Source organism: Salmo salar, chromosome 01, assembly GCF_965601325.2.
Source record: "Salmo salar chromosome 01, fSalSal1, whole genome shotgun sequence".
NCBI lineage: Eukaryota > Metazoa > Chordata > Actinopteri > Salmoniformes > Salmonidae > Salmo > Salmo salar.
Genome location: NC_138291.1, coordinates 92,280,417 through 92,297,757, shown reverse-complemented (window position 1 = coordinate 92,297,757; position 17,341 = coordinate 92,280,417). Strand labels below are relative to the sequence as shown.

General features: G+C 44.8%; 1 protein-coding gene across 5 annotated transcripts in view; it reads left to right on the top strand.

Moving 5' to 3' along the window:
• The window catches only part of LOC106610139 (BAH and coiled-coil domain-containing protein 1), a 136,478-nt gene that overhangs the window by 44,032 nt on the left and 75,105 nt on the right, over positions 1–17,341 (top strand). For all 5 annotated transcript variants that reach the window (XM_082978147.1, XM_082978146.1, XM_045724286.2 and 2 more), the window contains exon 3: positions 13,095–13,232. In XM_082978147.1, coding sequence (XP_082834273.1) covers positions 13,095–13,232 — 138 coding nt within the window. The remainder of the gene's footprint in view (positions 1–13,094; positions 13,233–17,341) is intronic.

The following is a 17,341-nucleotide window of genomic DNA, read 5'->3' as shown; positions in this document are numbered from 1 at the left end:
ACACACACACACACACATCACACACATACATACATACATACATACATACATACATACATACATACATACACACACACACACACACACACACACACACACACACACACACACACACACACACACACACACACACACACACACACACACACACACACACACACACACACACACATACACATACACATACACACACACACACTCAGTACTCCTGTAAATTTCTTCACGTCAGAACACATTACATTTACATTTACATTTACATCATTTAGCAGACGCTCTTATCCAGAGCGACTTACAAATTGGTGCATTCACCTTATGATATCCAGTGGAACAACCACTTTACAATAGTACATCTATATCTTTTTGTGGGGGGGGGGTAGAAGGATTACTTAATCCTATCCCAGGTATTCCTTAAAGAGGTAGGGTTTCAGGTGTCTCCGGAAGGTGGTGAATGACTCCGCTGTCCTGACCATTGGGGTGCCAAAGCAGCGAACAGTTTTGACCGGGCTGAGCGGGAACTGTGCTTCCGCAGAGGTAGGGAGGCGAGCAGGCCAGAGGTGGATGAATGCAGTGCCCTTCTTTGGGTGTAGGGCCTGATCCGAGCCTGAAGGTACGGAGGTGCCGTTCCCCTCACAGCTCCGTAGGCAAGCACCATGGTCTTGTAGCAGATGCGAGCTTCAACTAGAAGCCAGTGGAGTGTGCGGAGGAGCGGGGTGACGTGAGAGAACTTGGGAAGGTTGAACACCAGACGGGCTGCGGCGTTCTGGATGAGTTGTAGGGGTTTGATGGCACAGGCAGGGAGCCCCGCCAACAGGGAGTTGCAGTAATCCAGACGGGAGATGACAAGTGCCTGGATTAGGACCTACGCCGCTTCCTGTGTGAGGCAGGGTCGTACTCTGCGAATGTTGTAGAGCATGTTAGAAGGACCTGCCCAGGCTCCGCCTCCTGACCCCGCCCCCGGACATATACCCAAACACACACACTGAGGGCGTTGTGCCAGGGCTGTGAGTGGTTGGAGCCTGTTGAAAGTGTGTCAGTGCCAACTGAACAGCAGTGTGCGGAACAACTCAGTTAAGAAGAATCAGAAACTCTGACACACACAGGGAGACACACAGGGAGACACACACAGGGAGACACACACAGGGAGACACACAGGGAGACACACACAGGGAGACACACACAGGGAGACACACACAGGGAGACACACAGGGAGACACACACAGGGAGACACACACAGGGAGACACACACAGGGAGACACACAGAGGGAGACACACAGAGGGAGACACACACAGGGAGACACACACAGGGAGACACACAGAGGGGGAGACACACAGAGGGGGAGACACACAGGGAGACACACACAGGGAGACACACAGGGAGACACACACAGGGAGACACACAGGGAGACACACAGGGAGACACACACAGGGAGACACACACAGGGAGACACACACAGGGAGACACACAGAGGGAGACACACAGAGGGAGACACACAGGGAGACACACAGGGAAACACACAGGGAAACACACAGGGAGACACACAGGGAGACACACAGGGAGACACACAGGGAGACACACAGGGAGACACACACAGGGAGACACACAGGGAGACACACAGAAGGAGACACACACAGGGAGGCACACACAGGGAGACACATACAGGGAGACACACACAGGGAGACACGCAGGGAAACACACAGAGGGAGACACACACAGGGAGACACACACAGGGAGACACACAGGGAGACACACAGAGGGAGACACAGACAGGGAGACACACAGGGAGACACACAGGGAGACACACACAGGGAGACACACAGGGAGACACACACAGGGAGACACACAGGGAGACACACAGAAGGAGACACACACAGGGAGGCACACACAGGGAGACACACAGGGAGACACACAGAGGGAGACACACAGAGGGAAACACACACAGGGAGGCACACACAGGGAGACACATACAGGGAGACACACAGGGAGACACACAGAGGGAGACACACACAGGGAGACACACACAGGGAGACACACACAGGGAGACACGCAGGGAAACACACAGAGGGAGACACACACAGGGAGACACACACAGGGAGACACACAGGGAGACACACAGAGGGAGACACAGACAGGGAGACACAGACAGGGAGACACACACAGGGAGAAACACACAGGGAGACACACAGGGAGACACACACAGGGAGAAACACACACTTTGTAAATTTGAATTCAAAATTCCACAGTATATTTGTGTCCAGTGGAGGTAGTGTGTGTCTGTGTTCAGTGGTCAGTATGTCAGTGTGGATAGACTCACTGTTAATTGGCTAAAGTGACAATGGAACACGATACGATATTGATCTCTGATTGGCTGCTGATCGATTGAGTCTACCAACCTTCTGTTTTCTTGGAGTGTGTATGTGGTTCAGTACATTCAAGCAAGAGTAGGCTACTTGGAGGAAGGTGAGCTAAACTGAAGGAAATTCCTCCCTTTTCTCTCTCTCTCTCTGTGTTTGAAAGTCCTACACAACTCCCCTCATTATTTACCAGTCTCTTGCATCCTTTAATTTGTCCCTTTCTTTTTTCCATCCTTTCACTTCCCTCCTCTCGTCTCCTCGCATAGTAGTGTGTGTGAGAGAGAGCGAGGGAGAGACAGAGCCAGAGAGAGAGAGAGGGAGACAGAGCCAGAGAGAGAGAGAGGCAGAGATAGACAGAGAGAGACGGAGAAGACAGACAGACAGACAGACAGACAGACAGACAGACAGACAGACAGACAGACAGACAGACAGACAGACAGACAGACAGACAGACAGACAGACAGAGAGAGAGAGACAGAGTAGAGAGAGAGAGAGAAAACCAGTGCCACAGGTAACTTCCACAAAGCTGTGAACGATCTGAGAGACAAGGCAAGAAGGGTCTTCTCTGCCATCAAAAGGAACATAAAATTCGACAAACCAATTAGGATCTGGCTAAAAATACTTGAATCATTTATAGAACCCATTGCTCTTTATGGTTGTGAGGTCTGGGGTCCGATCACCAACCAAGAATTCACAAAATGGGACAAACACCAAATTGAGACTCTGCATGCAGAAATCTGCATAAATATCCTCTGTGTACAACATAAAACACCAAATACATGCAGAGCAGAATTAGGCCGATACCCGCTAATGATCAAAATCCAGAAAAGAGCCGTTCAATTCTACAACCACATAAAAGGAAGAGATTCACAAACCTTCTATAACAGAGAGATGAAGCTGGAGAAGAGTCCCCTAAGCAAGCTAGTCCTGGGGATATGTTCAGAAACACAAACAGACCCCATTGGAAAGAACCAGCCATCAAACAGAGCAAATTGGAATGCTTTCTGGCCATAAAAACAGAGAGTACACAGTAGCAGAATACAGAACATTCTGAAAGTATTCAGACCCCTTCCCTTTTTCCACATTTTCTTACGTTACAGACTTATTCTAAAATGTATTTAATTGTTTTTCCCCTCATCAATCTACACACAATACCCCATATAATAAGAAAGCAAAAACTGTTTTTTAGAAATGTTTGATAAATAGGAATATCACATTTACATAAGTATTCAGACCCTTTACTGAGTACTTTGTTGAAGCACCTCTGGCAGCGATTACAGCCTTGAGTCTTCTTGGGTATGACGCTACAAGCTTGGCCCATCTGTATTTGGGGAGTTTCTCCCATTTTTCTCTGCAGATCCTCTCAAGCTCTGTCAGGTTGGATGGGGAGTGTTGCTGCACAGCTACACTCAGCAAAAAAAGAAACGTCCCCTTTTCAGGACCCTGTCTTTCAAAGATAATTCGTAAAAATCCAAATAACTTCACAGATCTTCATTGTAAAGGGTTTAAACACTGTTTCCCATGCTTGTTCAATGAACTGTAAACAATTAATGAACATGCACCTGTGGAACGGTCGTTAAGACACTAACAGCTTACAGACGGTAGGCAATTAAGGTCACAGTTATGAAACTTAGGACACTAAAGAGGCCTTTCTACTGACTCTGAAAAACACCAAAAGAAAGAGGCCCAGCATCCCTGCTCATCTGCGTGAACGTGCCTTAGGCATGCTGCAAGGAGCCATGAGGACTGCAGTTGTGGCCAGGGCAATAAATTGCAATGTCCGTTCTGTGACACGCCTAAGACAGCGCTACAGGGAGATAGGACGGACAGCTGATCGTCCTCGCAGTGCCAGACCACGTGTAACAACACCTGCACAGGATCGGTACATCTGAACATCACACCTGTGGGACAGGTACATTTTTGAGATGACTAATATTACTGTAGACATTGAAATACTGTAGAGTTCCATTCATTTCTATGGAGGACTGCTCCTAATGGGGTGTGCCAATATTGCTGACCGGTGGCTTCAAAGCCTCTCAATGGCTAATACATAGCATCATCAATCCAGTGTGTATATAAGTCATTGGATTACACCCGTCCGTCACCCTCGTCCACAACGCCCTAGCAAAATCCATGATGGTAATAGCGCTCACTGTTGTACCTAGTTGCCGGTTTTGAAGGCATTTCCTGACGTCCTCAGGACATGGACATTTCAAAGTCAATCTTGAGTGATCTGCCTGGTGTATGTGTGCATGTGTGCGTGCACACACACTCGTGGCTTTTCAAATAGATCTGGACTCGCATTGGCAGAAGACAACCAGAGCAGAACAGAGTAGTGCAAGCAGCGATGACAACAATCATGTCGTCCAGAAACATGATAGACATGGGATGAATGTGAAATGTTAATATCTTCGGCGGTGGGAAAAAAATTGGCCTCAAAGACAATTACTTGAATAGTTCAATGGATATTCTTCGCACAAAGGTGATAACCAAAGTGTCTTTTTAGGACATTTCTAATTTGACTTTTTGGGGCTCGACTTTAGCTAAACTGCAATACCGAAAGTGTCCTCTCAGCACAGTGGAATGCTTAGACCAGAACCCTGGGGCCTTGGTGTCCCGGGGTCGTCTCCCATGTGACGCACACTGACATGTCAAAGGTCATTGATTCAAGACCTGGGAAGATTACATCTGCTAGACCAATCAGAGATGCTGTGTTTGGTGTCATTGACATTCTCTATGCGACACTTCCCTAAATCAAGACCCTCCTTCGTTTTCGCTCTTTTTCTCCTCTTAGGCCATCTGTCTGCTATAGCTTTTGGTTGTTAGCTTATGGTTGTTTGCTTGTGGTTGTTAACTTGTGGTTGTAAGCTTGTGGTTGTTAGCTTGGGGTTGTTAGCTTGTGGTTGTTAACCTGTGGTTGTTAGCTTGTGGTTGTTAACCTGGGGTTGTTAGCTTGTGGTTGTTAGCTTAAGGTTGTTAGCTTGTGATTGTTAGCTTGTGGTTGCTAGCTTGTGGTTGTTAACTTGTGGTTGTTAGCTTGTGGGGTTTAGCTTGTGGTTGAAAACGTGTGGTTGTTAGCCAAAAAGATGGTGCCAGGGTGGATGGCTGCCGTTTTATTGGCTCCTAAGCAACCTTGCTATTTTGTTATTTTTTTTGCATTGTTTGTAACTTTTTTGTACATAATGTTGCTGCTACCATCTCTTATGACTGAAAAGACCTTCTGGACATCAGAACAGCGATTACTCACCTCGAGTCAGACAGGAAGGATATACTCCAAACACTCGTACAGGCCCTCAGCCCCATCATTCGCTGGAGAAATAAACTGAGATTTTGCAGAAAGAGATTGGGGTGCCTTGTGAGGATCAGGCGGCGAGTGGCTAATCTGCCTTTACCATCTGTACTGATAGCTAACGTTCAATCGCTGGAAAATAAATGGGACAAACTGAAAGCCCATAAATCCTAACAACGGGACATTAAAAACTGTAATATTTTATGTTTCCCCGAGTCGTGGCTGAATGATGACATTAATAATATACAGCTTGCGGGTTGTACACTCTATCGACAGGATAGAAGAGCAGCCTCTGGTAAGACATGGGGCGGGGGCCTATGCATATTTGTAAACAATAGCTGGTGCATGATATCTAAGGAAGTCGAGGTTTTGCTTGCCTGAGGTAGAGTATCTCGTGATAAGCTGTAGACCACACTATCTACCTAGAGGGTTTTCATTTGTATTTTTCGTAGCTGCCTACATACCACCACAGACCGATGCTCGCACTAAAACCACACTCAATGAGCTTTATACACCCATAAGCAAACAGGAAAATGTTAATCCAGAGGGAGCGCTCCTAGTGGCCTGGGACTTTAATGCATATTAAATGTGAAACCAGAGGGGGAAAAAAACTCCAGACCACCTTTACTCCACACACAAAGACGCGTACAAAGCTCTACCTCGCCCTCCATTTGGCAAATCTGATGAAAATTCTATCCTCCTGATTCCTGCTTACAAGCTAAAATTAAAGCAGGAAGCACCAGTGACTCAGTCTATAAAAAAGTGGTCAGATGAAGCAGATGCTAAACTAGAGGACTGTTTTGCTATCAGACTGGAATATGTTCTGGGATTCTTCCGATGGCATTGAGGAGTACACCACATCAGTCACTGGCTTCATCAATAAGTGCATCAATGATGTCATCTCCACAGTGACTGTACGTACATATCCCAACCAGAAGCCATGAATTACAGGCAACATTCGCACTGAGCTAAAGGGTAGAGCTGCCGCTTTCAAGGAGCGGGACTCTAACCTGGAAGCTTATAAGAAATTCCGCTATGCCCTGCGACGAACCATCAAACAAGCAAAGCGTCAATACAGGACTAAGATCAAAACATACTACACCGGCTCCGACGCACGTCAGATGTGGCAGGGCTTGCAAACTATAACAGACTACAAAGGGAAGCACAGCTGAGAACTGCCCAGTGACACAAGCCTACCAGACGAGCTAAATTACTTCTTTGCTCGCTTCGAGGCAAGTAACACTGAAACATGCATGAGAGCATCAGCTGTTCCGGGCGACTGTGTGATCACGCTCTCCGCAACCGATGTGAGTAAGACCTTTAAACAGGTCAACATTCACAAGGCCGGAGGGCCAGACAGATTACCAGGATGTGTACTCCGAGCATGCGCTGACCAACTGGCAAGTGTCTTCACTGACATTTTCAACCTCTCCCTGTCTGAGTCTGTAATACCAACAGGTTTCAAACATGTTCATGTTTCCCTGTGCCCAAGAACACTAAGGTAACCTGCCTAAAAGACTACCAACCCATAGCACTCACATCTGTAGCCATGAAATGTTTTGGCTCACATCAACACCATTATCCCAGAAACCCTAGACCCATTCCAATTTGCATACCACCCCAACAGATCCACAGATGATGCAATCTCTATTGCACTTCACACTGCCCTTTCATACCTGGACAAAAGGAACACCTATTTGAGAATGCTATTCATTGACTACAGCTCAGCGTTCAACACCATTCTGCCATGATGATCCTCAACATGAGGACCCCTCATAAGGGTCAGTCCCCTCCCGTACACCCTGTTCAGTCATGACTGCACGGCCAGGCACGACAACACCATCATTAAGTTTGCCGATGACACAACAGTGGTAGGCCTGATCACCGACAATGATAAAACAGCCTTTTTATTTTTTTTATTTCACCTTTATTTAACCAGGTAGGCTAGTTGAGAACAAGTTCTCATTTACAACTGCGACCTGGCCAAGATAAAGCAAAGCAGTGCGACACAAACAACAGCACAGAGTTACACATGGAATAAACAAACATACAGTCAATAATACAATAGAAAAAGTCTGTATACAGTGTGTGCAAATGAGGTAGGATAAGGGAGCTATAGCAATAAATAGGCCATAGTGGCAAAATAATTACAATATAGCAATTAAACACTGGAGTGATAGATGTGCAGAAGATGAGTGTGCAAGTAGAGATACTGGGGTGCAAAGGAACAAAATAAATAACAGTATGGGGATGAGGTAGTTGGATGGGCTATTTACAGACAGATTCTTTTTTATTTTTTATTTCAGCTTTATTTAACCAGGTAGGCTAGTTGAGAACAAGTTCTCATTTACAACTGCGACATAAACGACAACACAGAGATACACATGGAATAAACATGGAGATAACCTGGAGCCAGTGGGTTTGGCGACGAATATGAAGCGAGGGCCAGCCAACGAGAGCATACAGGTCGCAGTGGTGGGTAGTATATGGGGCTTTGGTGACAAAACGGATGGCACTGTGATAAACTGCATCCAATTTGCTAAGTAGAGTGTTGGAGGCTATTTTGTAAATGACATTGCCGAAGTCAAGGATCGGTAGGATAGTCAGTTTTACGAGGGTATGTTTGGCAAAATAGGAAGCCGATTCTAGATTTAATTTTGGATTGGAGATGCTTAATGTGAGTCTGGAAGGAGAGTTTACAGTCTAACCAGACTCCTAGGTATTTGTAGTTGTCTACATATTCTAGGTCACAATCGTCCAGAGTAGTGATGCTAGTCGGGTGGGAGGGTGTGGGCAGCGATCCGTTGAAGAGCATGCATTTAGTTTTACTTGCATTTAAGAGCAGTTGGAGGCCATGGAAGGAGAGTCGTATGGCATTGAAGCTCATCTGGAGGTTAGTTAAAACCTGTTGAGGACAGACGTTCCGCTAGCGGAACGCCTAGCCAATATCCAGTGGAATCGAGTGGCGCGAAATACAAATACCTCAAAAATCCAATAATTTCAATTTCTCAAACATACGACTCTTTTACACCATTTTAAAGATACACTTCTCCTTAATCCAACCACATTGTTCGATTTCAAAAAGGCTTTACAGCGAATGCAAAACATTAGATTATGTCAGGAGAGTACATAGACCAAAATAACCACACAGCCATTTTCCAAGCAAGCATATATGTCAATAAAACCCAAAACACAGCTAAATGAAGCACTAACCTTTGATGATCTTCATCAGATGACACTCCTAGGACACTATGTTATACAATACATGTATGTTTTGTTCAATCAAGTTCATATTTATATCCAAAAACAGCTTTTTACATTGGCGCGTGTTGTTCAGAAAATGTATTCCCACCAAAACCTTCCGGTGAATTTACAAAATCGTCCCACCTACTCAACAGCCAGTGGAATCCCGTGGCGTGTTATTCAAATACCTTAGAAATGCTATTACTTCAATTTCTCAAACATGTGACTATTTTACACCATTTTAAAGACAAGACTCTCGTTAATCTAACCACACTGTCTGATTTCAAAAAGGCTTTACAACGAAAGCAAAACATTAGATTATGTCAGCAGAGTACCCAGCCAGAAATAATCAGACACCCATTTTTCAAGCTAGCATATAATGTCACATAAACCCAAACCACAGCTAAATGCAGCACTAACCTTTGATGATCTTCATCAGATGACACCCCTAGGACATTATGTTATACAATACATGCATGTTTTGTTCAATCAAGTTCATATTTATATCAAAAACCAGCTTTTTACATTAGCATGTGACTAGCATGTGACTAGCATTCCCACCGAACACTGCCGGTGAATTTACTAAATTACTCACGATAAACGTTCACAAAAAACATAACAATTATTTAAAGAATTATAGATACAGAACTCCTCTATGCACTCGATATGTCCGATTTTAAAATAGCTTTTCGGTGAAAGCACATTTTGCAATATTCTCAGTAGATAGCCCGGCATCACAGGGCTAGCTATTTAGACACCCAGCAAGTTTAGCACTCACCAAAGTCAGATTTACTATAAGAAAAATGTTATTACCTTTGCTGTTCTTCGTCAGAATGCACTCCCAGGACTTCTACTTCAATAACAAATGTTGGTTTGGTCCCAAATAATCCATTGTTATATCCAAATAGCGGCGTTTTGTTCGTGCGTTCAAGACACTATCCGAAAGGGTAAATAAGGGTGATGAGCATGGCGCATTTCGTGACAAAAAAATTCTAAATATTCCAATACCGTACTTCGAAGCATGTCAACCGCTGTTTAAAATCAATTTTTATGCCATTTCTCTCGTAAAAAAGCGATAATATTCCGACCGGGAATCTGCGTTTAGGTAAAAAGAGGAAAGTAAATAAAACACGGGGTCGACTCGTGCACGCGCCTAAGCCCATTGTCCTCTGATCGGCCACTTGCCAAACGCGATAATGTGTTTCAGCCAGAGGCTGCCTCGATATCATTCAGCTTTTTCCCGGGCTCTGAGAGCCTATGGGAGCCGTAGGAAGTGTCACGTTACAGCAAAGATCCTCAGTCTTCAATAAAAAGAGCCAAGATGAACAACAACTTGTCAGACAGGCCACTTCCTGTTCAGAATCTTCTCAGGTTTTTGCCTGCCATATGAGTTCTGTTATACTCACAGACAACATTCAAACAGTTTTAGAAACTTTAGGGTGTTTTCTATCCAAAGCCAATAATTATATGCATATTCTAGTTACTGGGCAGGAGTAGTAACCAGATTAAATCGGGTACTTTTTTTATCCGGCCGTGTCAATACTGCCCCTAGCCCTAACAGGTTAAAACTGTGTTGTTGGTTAAGGGCTTGTAAGTAAGCATTTCACTGTATACCTGTTGTATTCACCACATGTGACTTGATTTGTGGTTGTTAGCTTGTGGTTGTTAGCTTGTGGTTGTTAGCTTGTGGTTGTTAACTTGTGGTTGTTAACTTGTGGTTGTTAGCTTGTTGTTGTTAGCTTGAGGTTGTTAACTTGTGGTTGTTAACTTGTGGTTGTTAGCTTGTGGTTGTTAGCTTGTGGTTGTTAGCTTGTGGTTGTTAACTTGTGGTTGTTAACTTGTGGTTGTTAGCTTGTGGTTGTTAGCTTGTGGTTGTTAGCTTGTGGTTGTTAACTTGTGGTTGTTAACTTGTGGTTGTTAACTTGTGGTTGTTAGCTTGTGGTTGTTAGCTTGTGGTTGTTAGCTTGTGGTTGTTAACTTGTGGTTGTTAGCTTGTGGTTGTTAACTTGTGGTTGTTAACAAGACCCTGCTAGGTAAAGTCCCCCCTTATCTCCGCTCACTGGTCACCATAGCAGCACCCACTTGTAGCACGCGCTCCAGCAGGTATATCTCTCTGGTCACCCCCAAAGCCAATTCCTCCTTTGGCCGCATCTCCTTCCAGTTCTCTGCTGCCAATGACTGGAACGAACTACAAAAATCTCTGAATCTGGAAACACTTATCTCCCTCACTAGCTTTAAGCACCAGCTGTCAGAGCAGCTCACAGATCACTGCACCTGTACATAACCCATCTATAATTTAGCCCAAACAACTACCTCTTCCCCTACTATATTTATTTATTTTATTTATTTTGCTCCTTTGCACCCCATTATTTCTATTTCTACTTTGCACTTTCTTCTACTACAAATCTACCATTCCAGTGTTTTACTTGCTATATTGTATTTACTTTGCCACCATGGCCTTTTTTTGCCTTTACCTCCCTTATCTCACCTCATTTGCTCACATTGTATATATACATATTCTTCTACTGTATTATTGACTGTATGTTTGTTTTACTCCATGTGTAACTCTGTGTTGTTGTATGTTGTCGAACTGCTTTGCTTTATCTTGGCCAGGTCGCAATTGTAAATGAGAACTTGTTCTCAACTTGCCTACCTGGTTAAATAAAGGTGAAATAAATAAAGAAATAAAAAACTTGTGGTTGTTAGCTTGTGGTTGTTAACTTGTGGTTGTTAACTTGTGGTTGTTAGCTTGTGGTTGTTAACTTGTGGTTGTTAGCTTGTGGTTGTTAGCTTGTGGTTGTTAGCTGGTGGTTGTTAGCTGGTGGTTGTTAGCTGGTGGTTGTTAGCTGGTGGTTGTTAACTTGTGGTTGTTAGCTTGTGGTTGTTAACTTGTGGTTGTTAACTTGTGGTTGTTAGATTGTGGTTGTTAGCTTGTGGTTGTTAACTTGTGGTTGTTAGCTTGTGGTTGTTAACTTGTGGTTGTTAGATTGTGGTTGTTAGCTTGTGGTTGTTAACTTGTGGTTGTTAGATTGTGGTTGTTAGCTGGTGGTTGTTAGCTTGTGGTTGTTAGCTGGTGGTTGTTAACTTGTGGTTGTTAGCTTGTGGTTGTTAGATTGTGGTTGTTAGCTTGTGGTTGTCTAATAAAACATGGCTCCAATGCTGAACACAGAAACAAACAGTCAGGTACTGGAGCTGGTTTAGATCTGAGTAGGGGTTATTTCTGGTTGTAATATACAGCACATCTGGGCTGTGGGGTCCATCTGTGTGTTTTATAAGGCTTGGAAAACATTTGACAAAACAGAGAGAGAGAGACAGAGAGCAGGAGCCGAAGGAGAAGAGAGAGATGGGGATAGAGAGAAAAAGGAAACTGAAACGAAAGGGAAAGAAGAAGAGAGTTGGAGAGATAGAAGGATATAAGAAACGTAGGAAAGAGGAGAGAGAGGAAAAGGAGGAGAGAAATATGGTGGCGTGGGGGAGAGGAGAGAGAGAGAGAGAGAGAGAGAGAGAGAGAGAACGAACAACAGCCTGGTATGGGAAGTCGTCAGAGTTTCCTTGAACAGCTTTACGGTTTTACTCAGAAATCAGGCTTATTATGTCTACCCTGAGTGAAAATATAGATGGTAAATGATATGGTTTCTCTCTTTAGATCGAGAGAGTGTGTGTGAGCATGTAAGTGTATGAGCGTGTGTACGTGTGAGTGTGTCAGTGTGTGTATGCCACAGCTGTAATAATAGAACGCCCCACTGCCCCGCCTCCTTGTCCACAGACCATGGCCACTTTTCTGCCCCCTTCAGTCTCTTACGCCCCTTCTTACCCTCTTTAAGGAGGGTTAAGTCTTTCAGCCCCTCCTCACTTCCCATCCTATCACAGTATTATTGGCCCTGTTCTGTTAGAAGATTATTTGTGTAGTATGTGTATGTTCAGAGACAGCATCTTTGATGTGAGGCATTTGAGGATTCTTGTGGTTTTTTGGGTGTTTTGTAGTGGTCTGACTGTCAAGGGTGAGGGTGTGTGCGTGTGCATGTGTTTGCGTGCATGTGTGTGTGTGTGTGTGCGTGCGTGCGTGTGTGTGTTTGCAGGCATTGTGTGCAACAGACTGTTGTGGTTGGGGTTATTGTGCCTGTCAAAGGTTTTGATCAAAGTTAAACAGTCTTTCTCTCTATTTACGATAGAAGCTGTATTTACGTTACTCTCTCTCTCTCTCCTTCAGGTGCGTCGTTCATGGGCTCGTTTCTGGCCAGCAGTTTGGGCTCTCCCCCGTCTCACCCTGCCTCCCCTTCCTCCCCCTCCTACAGGGGAGGACCTCACTCCAGTGCCTCCCCCATCTGGTTCCCCCACTCACATGAAGGTAAGACACACACTCTCACACCCACGCATGCGTGTGTTTCGGGAGCCTCTATACCCCCATTGCACCCCTCTCTCAGACTAGGGCCCCTCTGGGCCGGTCTGAGAGGTCCCCTTCCTGCTACACACACACACACACACACACACACACACACACACACACACACACACACACACACACACACACACACAGACACACACACACACACACACACACACACACACACACACACACACACACACACACACACACACACACACACACACACACACACACACACACAGGCAAGCATGAACTCCGCTGGTTAAGGTTAGGCATGAACTCCGAATGGTTAAGGTTAGGCATGAACTCTGAATGGTTAAGGTTAGGCATGAACTCTGAATGATTAAGGTAAGGGTTAAGGTTTGGAATAGGCTTAAAACTAAAATCTTAAAAACAACTTTCTATTACTGGATTAAAACGTTTGGAATCAGAGGCAGGAATTGCAAAAATTTCGAACAACCTGTTTTTGCTTTGTCATTATGGGGTTTTGTGTGTAGATTAACGAGGGGAAAAATCTATTTAATACATTTTAGAATAAGGCTGTAACGTAACAAAATGTGGAAAAAGTCAAGGGGTCTGAATACTTTCCGAATGCACCGCATTTAAACAGTAGATACCAAACATTCTATGTATCTGTTTATGCATGTTAGTGTAGGTGGTTACAAACAGTAGATACCAAACATTCTATGTATCTGTTTATGCATGATAGTGTAGGTGGTTATAAACAGTAGATACCAAACATTCTATGTATCTGTTTATGCATGTTAGTGTAGGTGGTTATAAACAGAAGATACCAATCATTCTATCAGTAAACGCAACATAACAGCCGGACAAAGAAAAATGCGAGTTGCTAATGTTCGCTAATGTTTCTTTTTGTAAAACTGCCTGGAGCTTATTTGGATTCAGTTGAATTCATCGAAAGAAGGAGGGTTTAAGTGTGAGCGCCAGACAGCGAGAGTGGGAGAAATTTAGAAAGAGAGGGAGGAGAAAAAGAGAGCTGGAGAGAGAGAGAGAGAAAAAGAGAGAGAGAGAGAGAGAGAGAGAGAGAGAGAGAGAGAGAGGAAGAACAGATGAGCAGATGAGCTCCAGCATCTTTCAGCATGTTTTTACAAAAAGATAGATTTTTCGGCAAGGACATATACAGGATACTACCCTCCAAAACATAACCTTCACTCCAAATAAAAACTCCAAACCTACAACCTGATTTTGTATAAAATGATCTGGAAGGATTCCTACTACCAAAGATTATTTTCTCCAAGCTATATTGAAAATGCTCTGGCAAACAATCAACAGAAACCTGAAAACACCATCCAACCTGGAATTGAGTGAGTCATGTTCAGTCTGAAGCTACTTTTAAAGCCAAGAAGAGAAAAATATTACAATAATATACTGCTCAAAAAAATAAAGGGAACACTTAAACAACACAATGTAACTCCAAGTCAATCACACTTCTGTGAAATCAAACTGTCCACTTAGGAAGCAACACTGATTGACAATAAATTTCACATGCTGTTGTGCAAATGGAATAGACAACAGGTGGAAATTATAGGCAATTAGCAAGACACCCCCAATAAAGGAGTGGTTCTGCAGGTGGTAACCACAGACCACTTCTCAGTTCCTATGCTTCCTGGCTGATGGTTTGGTCACTTTTGAATGCTGGCGGTGCTTTCACTCTAGTGGTAGCATGAGACGGAGTCTACAACCCACACAAGTGGCTCAGGTAGTGCAGCTCATCCAGGATGGCACATCAATGCGAGCTGTGGCAAGAAGGTTTGCTGTGTCTGTCAGCGTAGTGTCCAGCGCATGGAGCCGCTACCAGGAGACAGGCCAGTACATCAGGAGACGTGGAGGAGGCCGTAGGAGGGCAAAAACCCAGCAGCAGGACCGCTACCTCCGCCTTTGTGCAAGGAGGAGCAGGAGGAGCACTGCCAGAGTCCTACAAAATGACCTCCAGCAGGCCACAAATGTGCATGTGTCTGCTCAAACGGTCAGAAACAGACTCCATGAGGGCGGTATGAGGGCCCGACGTCCACAGGTGGGGGTTGTGCTTACAGCCCAACACCATGCAGGACGTTTGGCATTTGCCAGAGAACACCAAGATTGGCAAATTTGCCACTGGCGTCCTGTGCTCTTCACAGATGAAAGCAGGTTCACACTGAGCACATGTGACAGACGTGACAGTCTGGAGACGCCGTGGAGAACGTTCTGCTGCCTGCAACATCCTCCAGCATGACCGGTTTGGCGGTGGGTCAGTCATGGTGTGGGGTGGCATTTCTTTGGGGGGCTGTACAGCCCTCCATGTGCTCGCCAGAGGTAGCCTGACTGCCATTAGGTACCGAGATGAGCTCCTCAGACCCCTTGTGAGACCATATGCTGGTGCGGTTGGCCCTGGGTTCCTCCTAATGCAAGACAATGCTAGACCTCATGTGGCTGGAGTGTGTCAGCAGTTCCTGCAAGAGGAAGGCATTGATGCTATGGACTGGCCCGCCCGTTCCCCAGACCTGAATCCAATTGAGCACATCTGGGACATCATGTCTCGCTCCATCCACCAATGCCACGTTGCACCACAGACTGTCCAGGAGTTGGCGGATGCTTTAGTCCAGGTCTGGGAGGAGATCCCTCAGGAGACCATCTGCCACCTCATCAGGAGCATGCCCAGGTGTTGTAGGGAGGTCATACAGGCACGTGGAGGCCACACACACTACTGAGCCTCATTTTGACTTGTTTTAAGGACATTACATCAAAGTTGGATCAGCCTGTAGTGTGGTTTTCAACTTTAATTTTGAGTGTGACTCCAAATCCAGACCTCCATGGGTTGATGAATTGGATTTCCATTGATTATTTTTGTGTGATTTTGTTGTCAGCACATTCAACTATGTAAAGAAAAAAGTATTTAATAAGATTATTTCATTCATTCAGATCTAGGATGTGTTATTTTAGTGTTCCCTTTATTTTTTTGAGCAGTGTATATTTAACTTGATAAAGATTGAATGCTAAGTTAAGGCTACCAAGTTTGCTACGACAGAACAGATCTGACTGCAACTTCAATTAGCACTGAGGTTTGAAGTGAAATACGTCAAAGCCCTTGACCCTAGCAATGGCAGGAGAGAGGCCTTTGAACCACCCTCCCGCTGTTCAAAGGACGTTATAATACATTACCCTCTGGATGTAATAAATAAGAAGGCCCGAAAAGAGTACACAAAGAAGCTCCTTATGGAAAATCAAGACACACTTTTTGCTATTATAAAAAATTGGAACATAAGAAACTTTATCTTTCATCCCCTGGTATGGCACAGTGCTATATTAACATACTACCCCTCTGTTAAGAGTGTGTGTGTGGGGGGGGGGGGGGGGGGGGGGTGTTAGCGATGGGTGGAAACTCAGGATACTAGACAACGAGGACTCTTGAGTTAGCCAATATCAACCTATACAAGTCTGGAACAGTAATGGTACAGGGCAACCCCAAACAGTTTCAGCTGGACTTTCACATAATCAAAGCGATAGCTCAGCAGGAGAAGCTCTTTTTTGAGAAAGATACTCCCACCCCGAGCATGTCAGACCTCTTCATTGCACAACCCCACAGACGAGCAACCTCAGGCGGAAAGTCAACCTCCCAGCACAGAGTACTACTTCCTCATTGAAATGAAGGATAGATTCACCCAGCTGGAGGTAAGGCAGGTGGAGCTGGAACAGCAGGTGAACACACTCCAGTCAGAACAAAAAAATAGTCCAGCTCAACAACACCCCAGTCTACTCGGTGACACCCAGAGAACATTAGTGTCGTAGCTCTTATTGTGGGAATCTGAAACAACTGTAAATTGACCCACATTTATTGTCAACCTATGCGTATTGAACACTATTCCAGAGGAAAAACAATACTGGATGTTTTGGAGTCTGGTAACTCTGAGGAGGATGTTGGGAAAAATATCTTGGCTATTGAGTAGACTGATACCCCATTTCATTGATCCCCAATCCTTAGGTAAAGCTGTACAGTGCAATATGAATGTCAATACACACAATAGGCTGACTGGGGAGGTGATTTCACACAGTCGCAGTCCCGCGATAAGAAC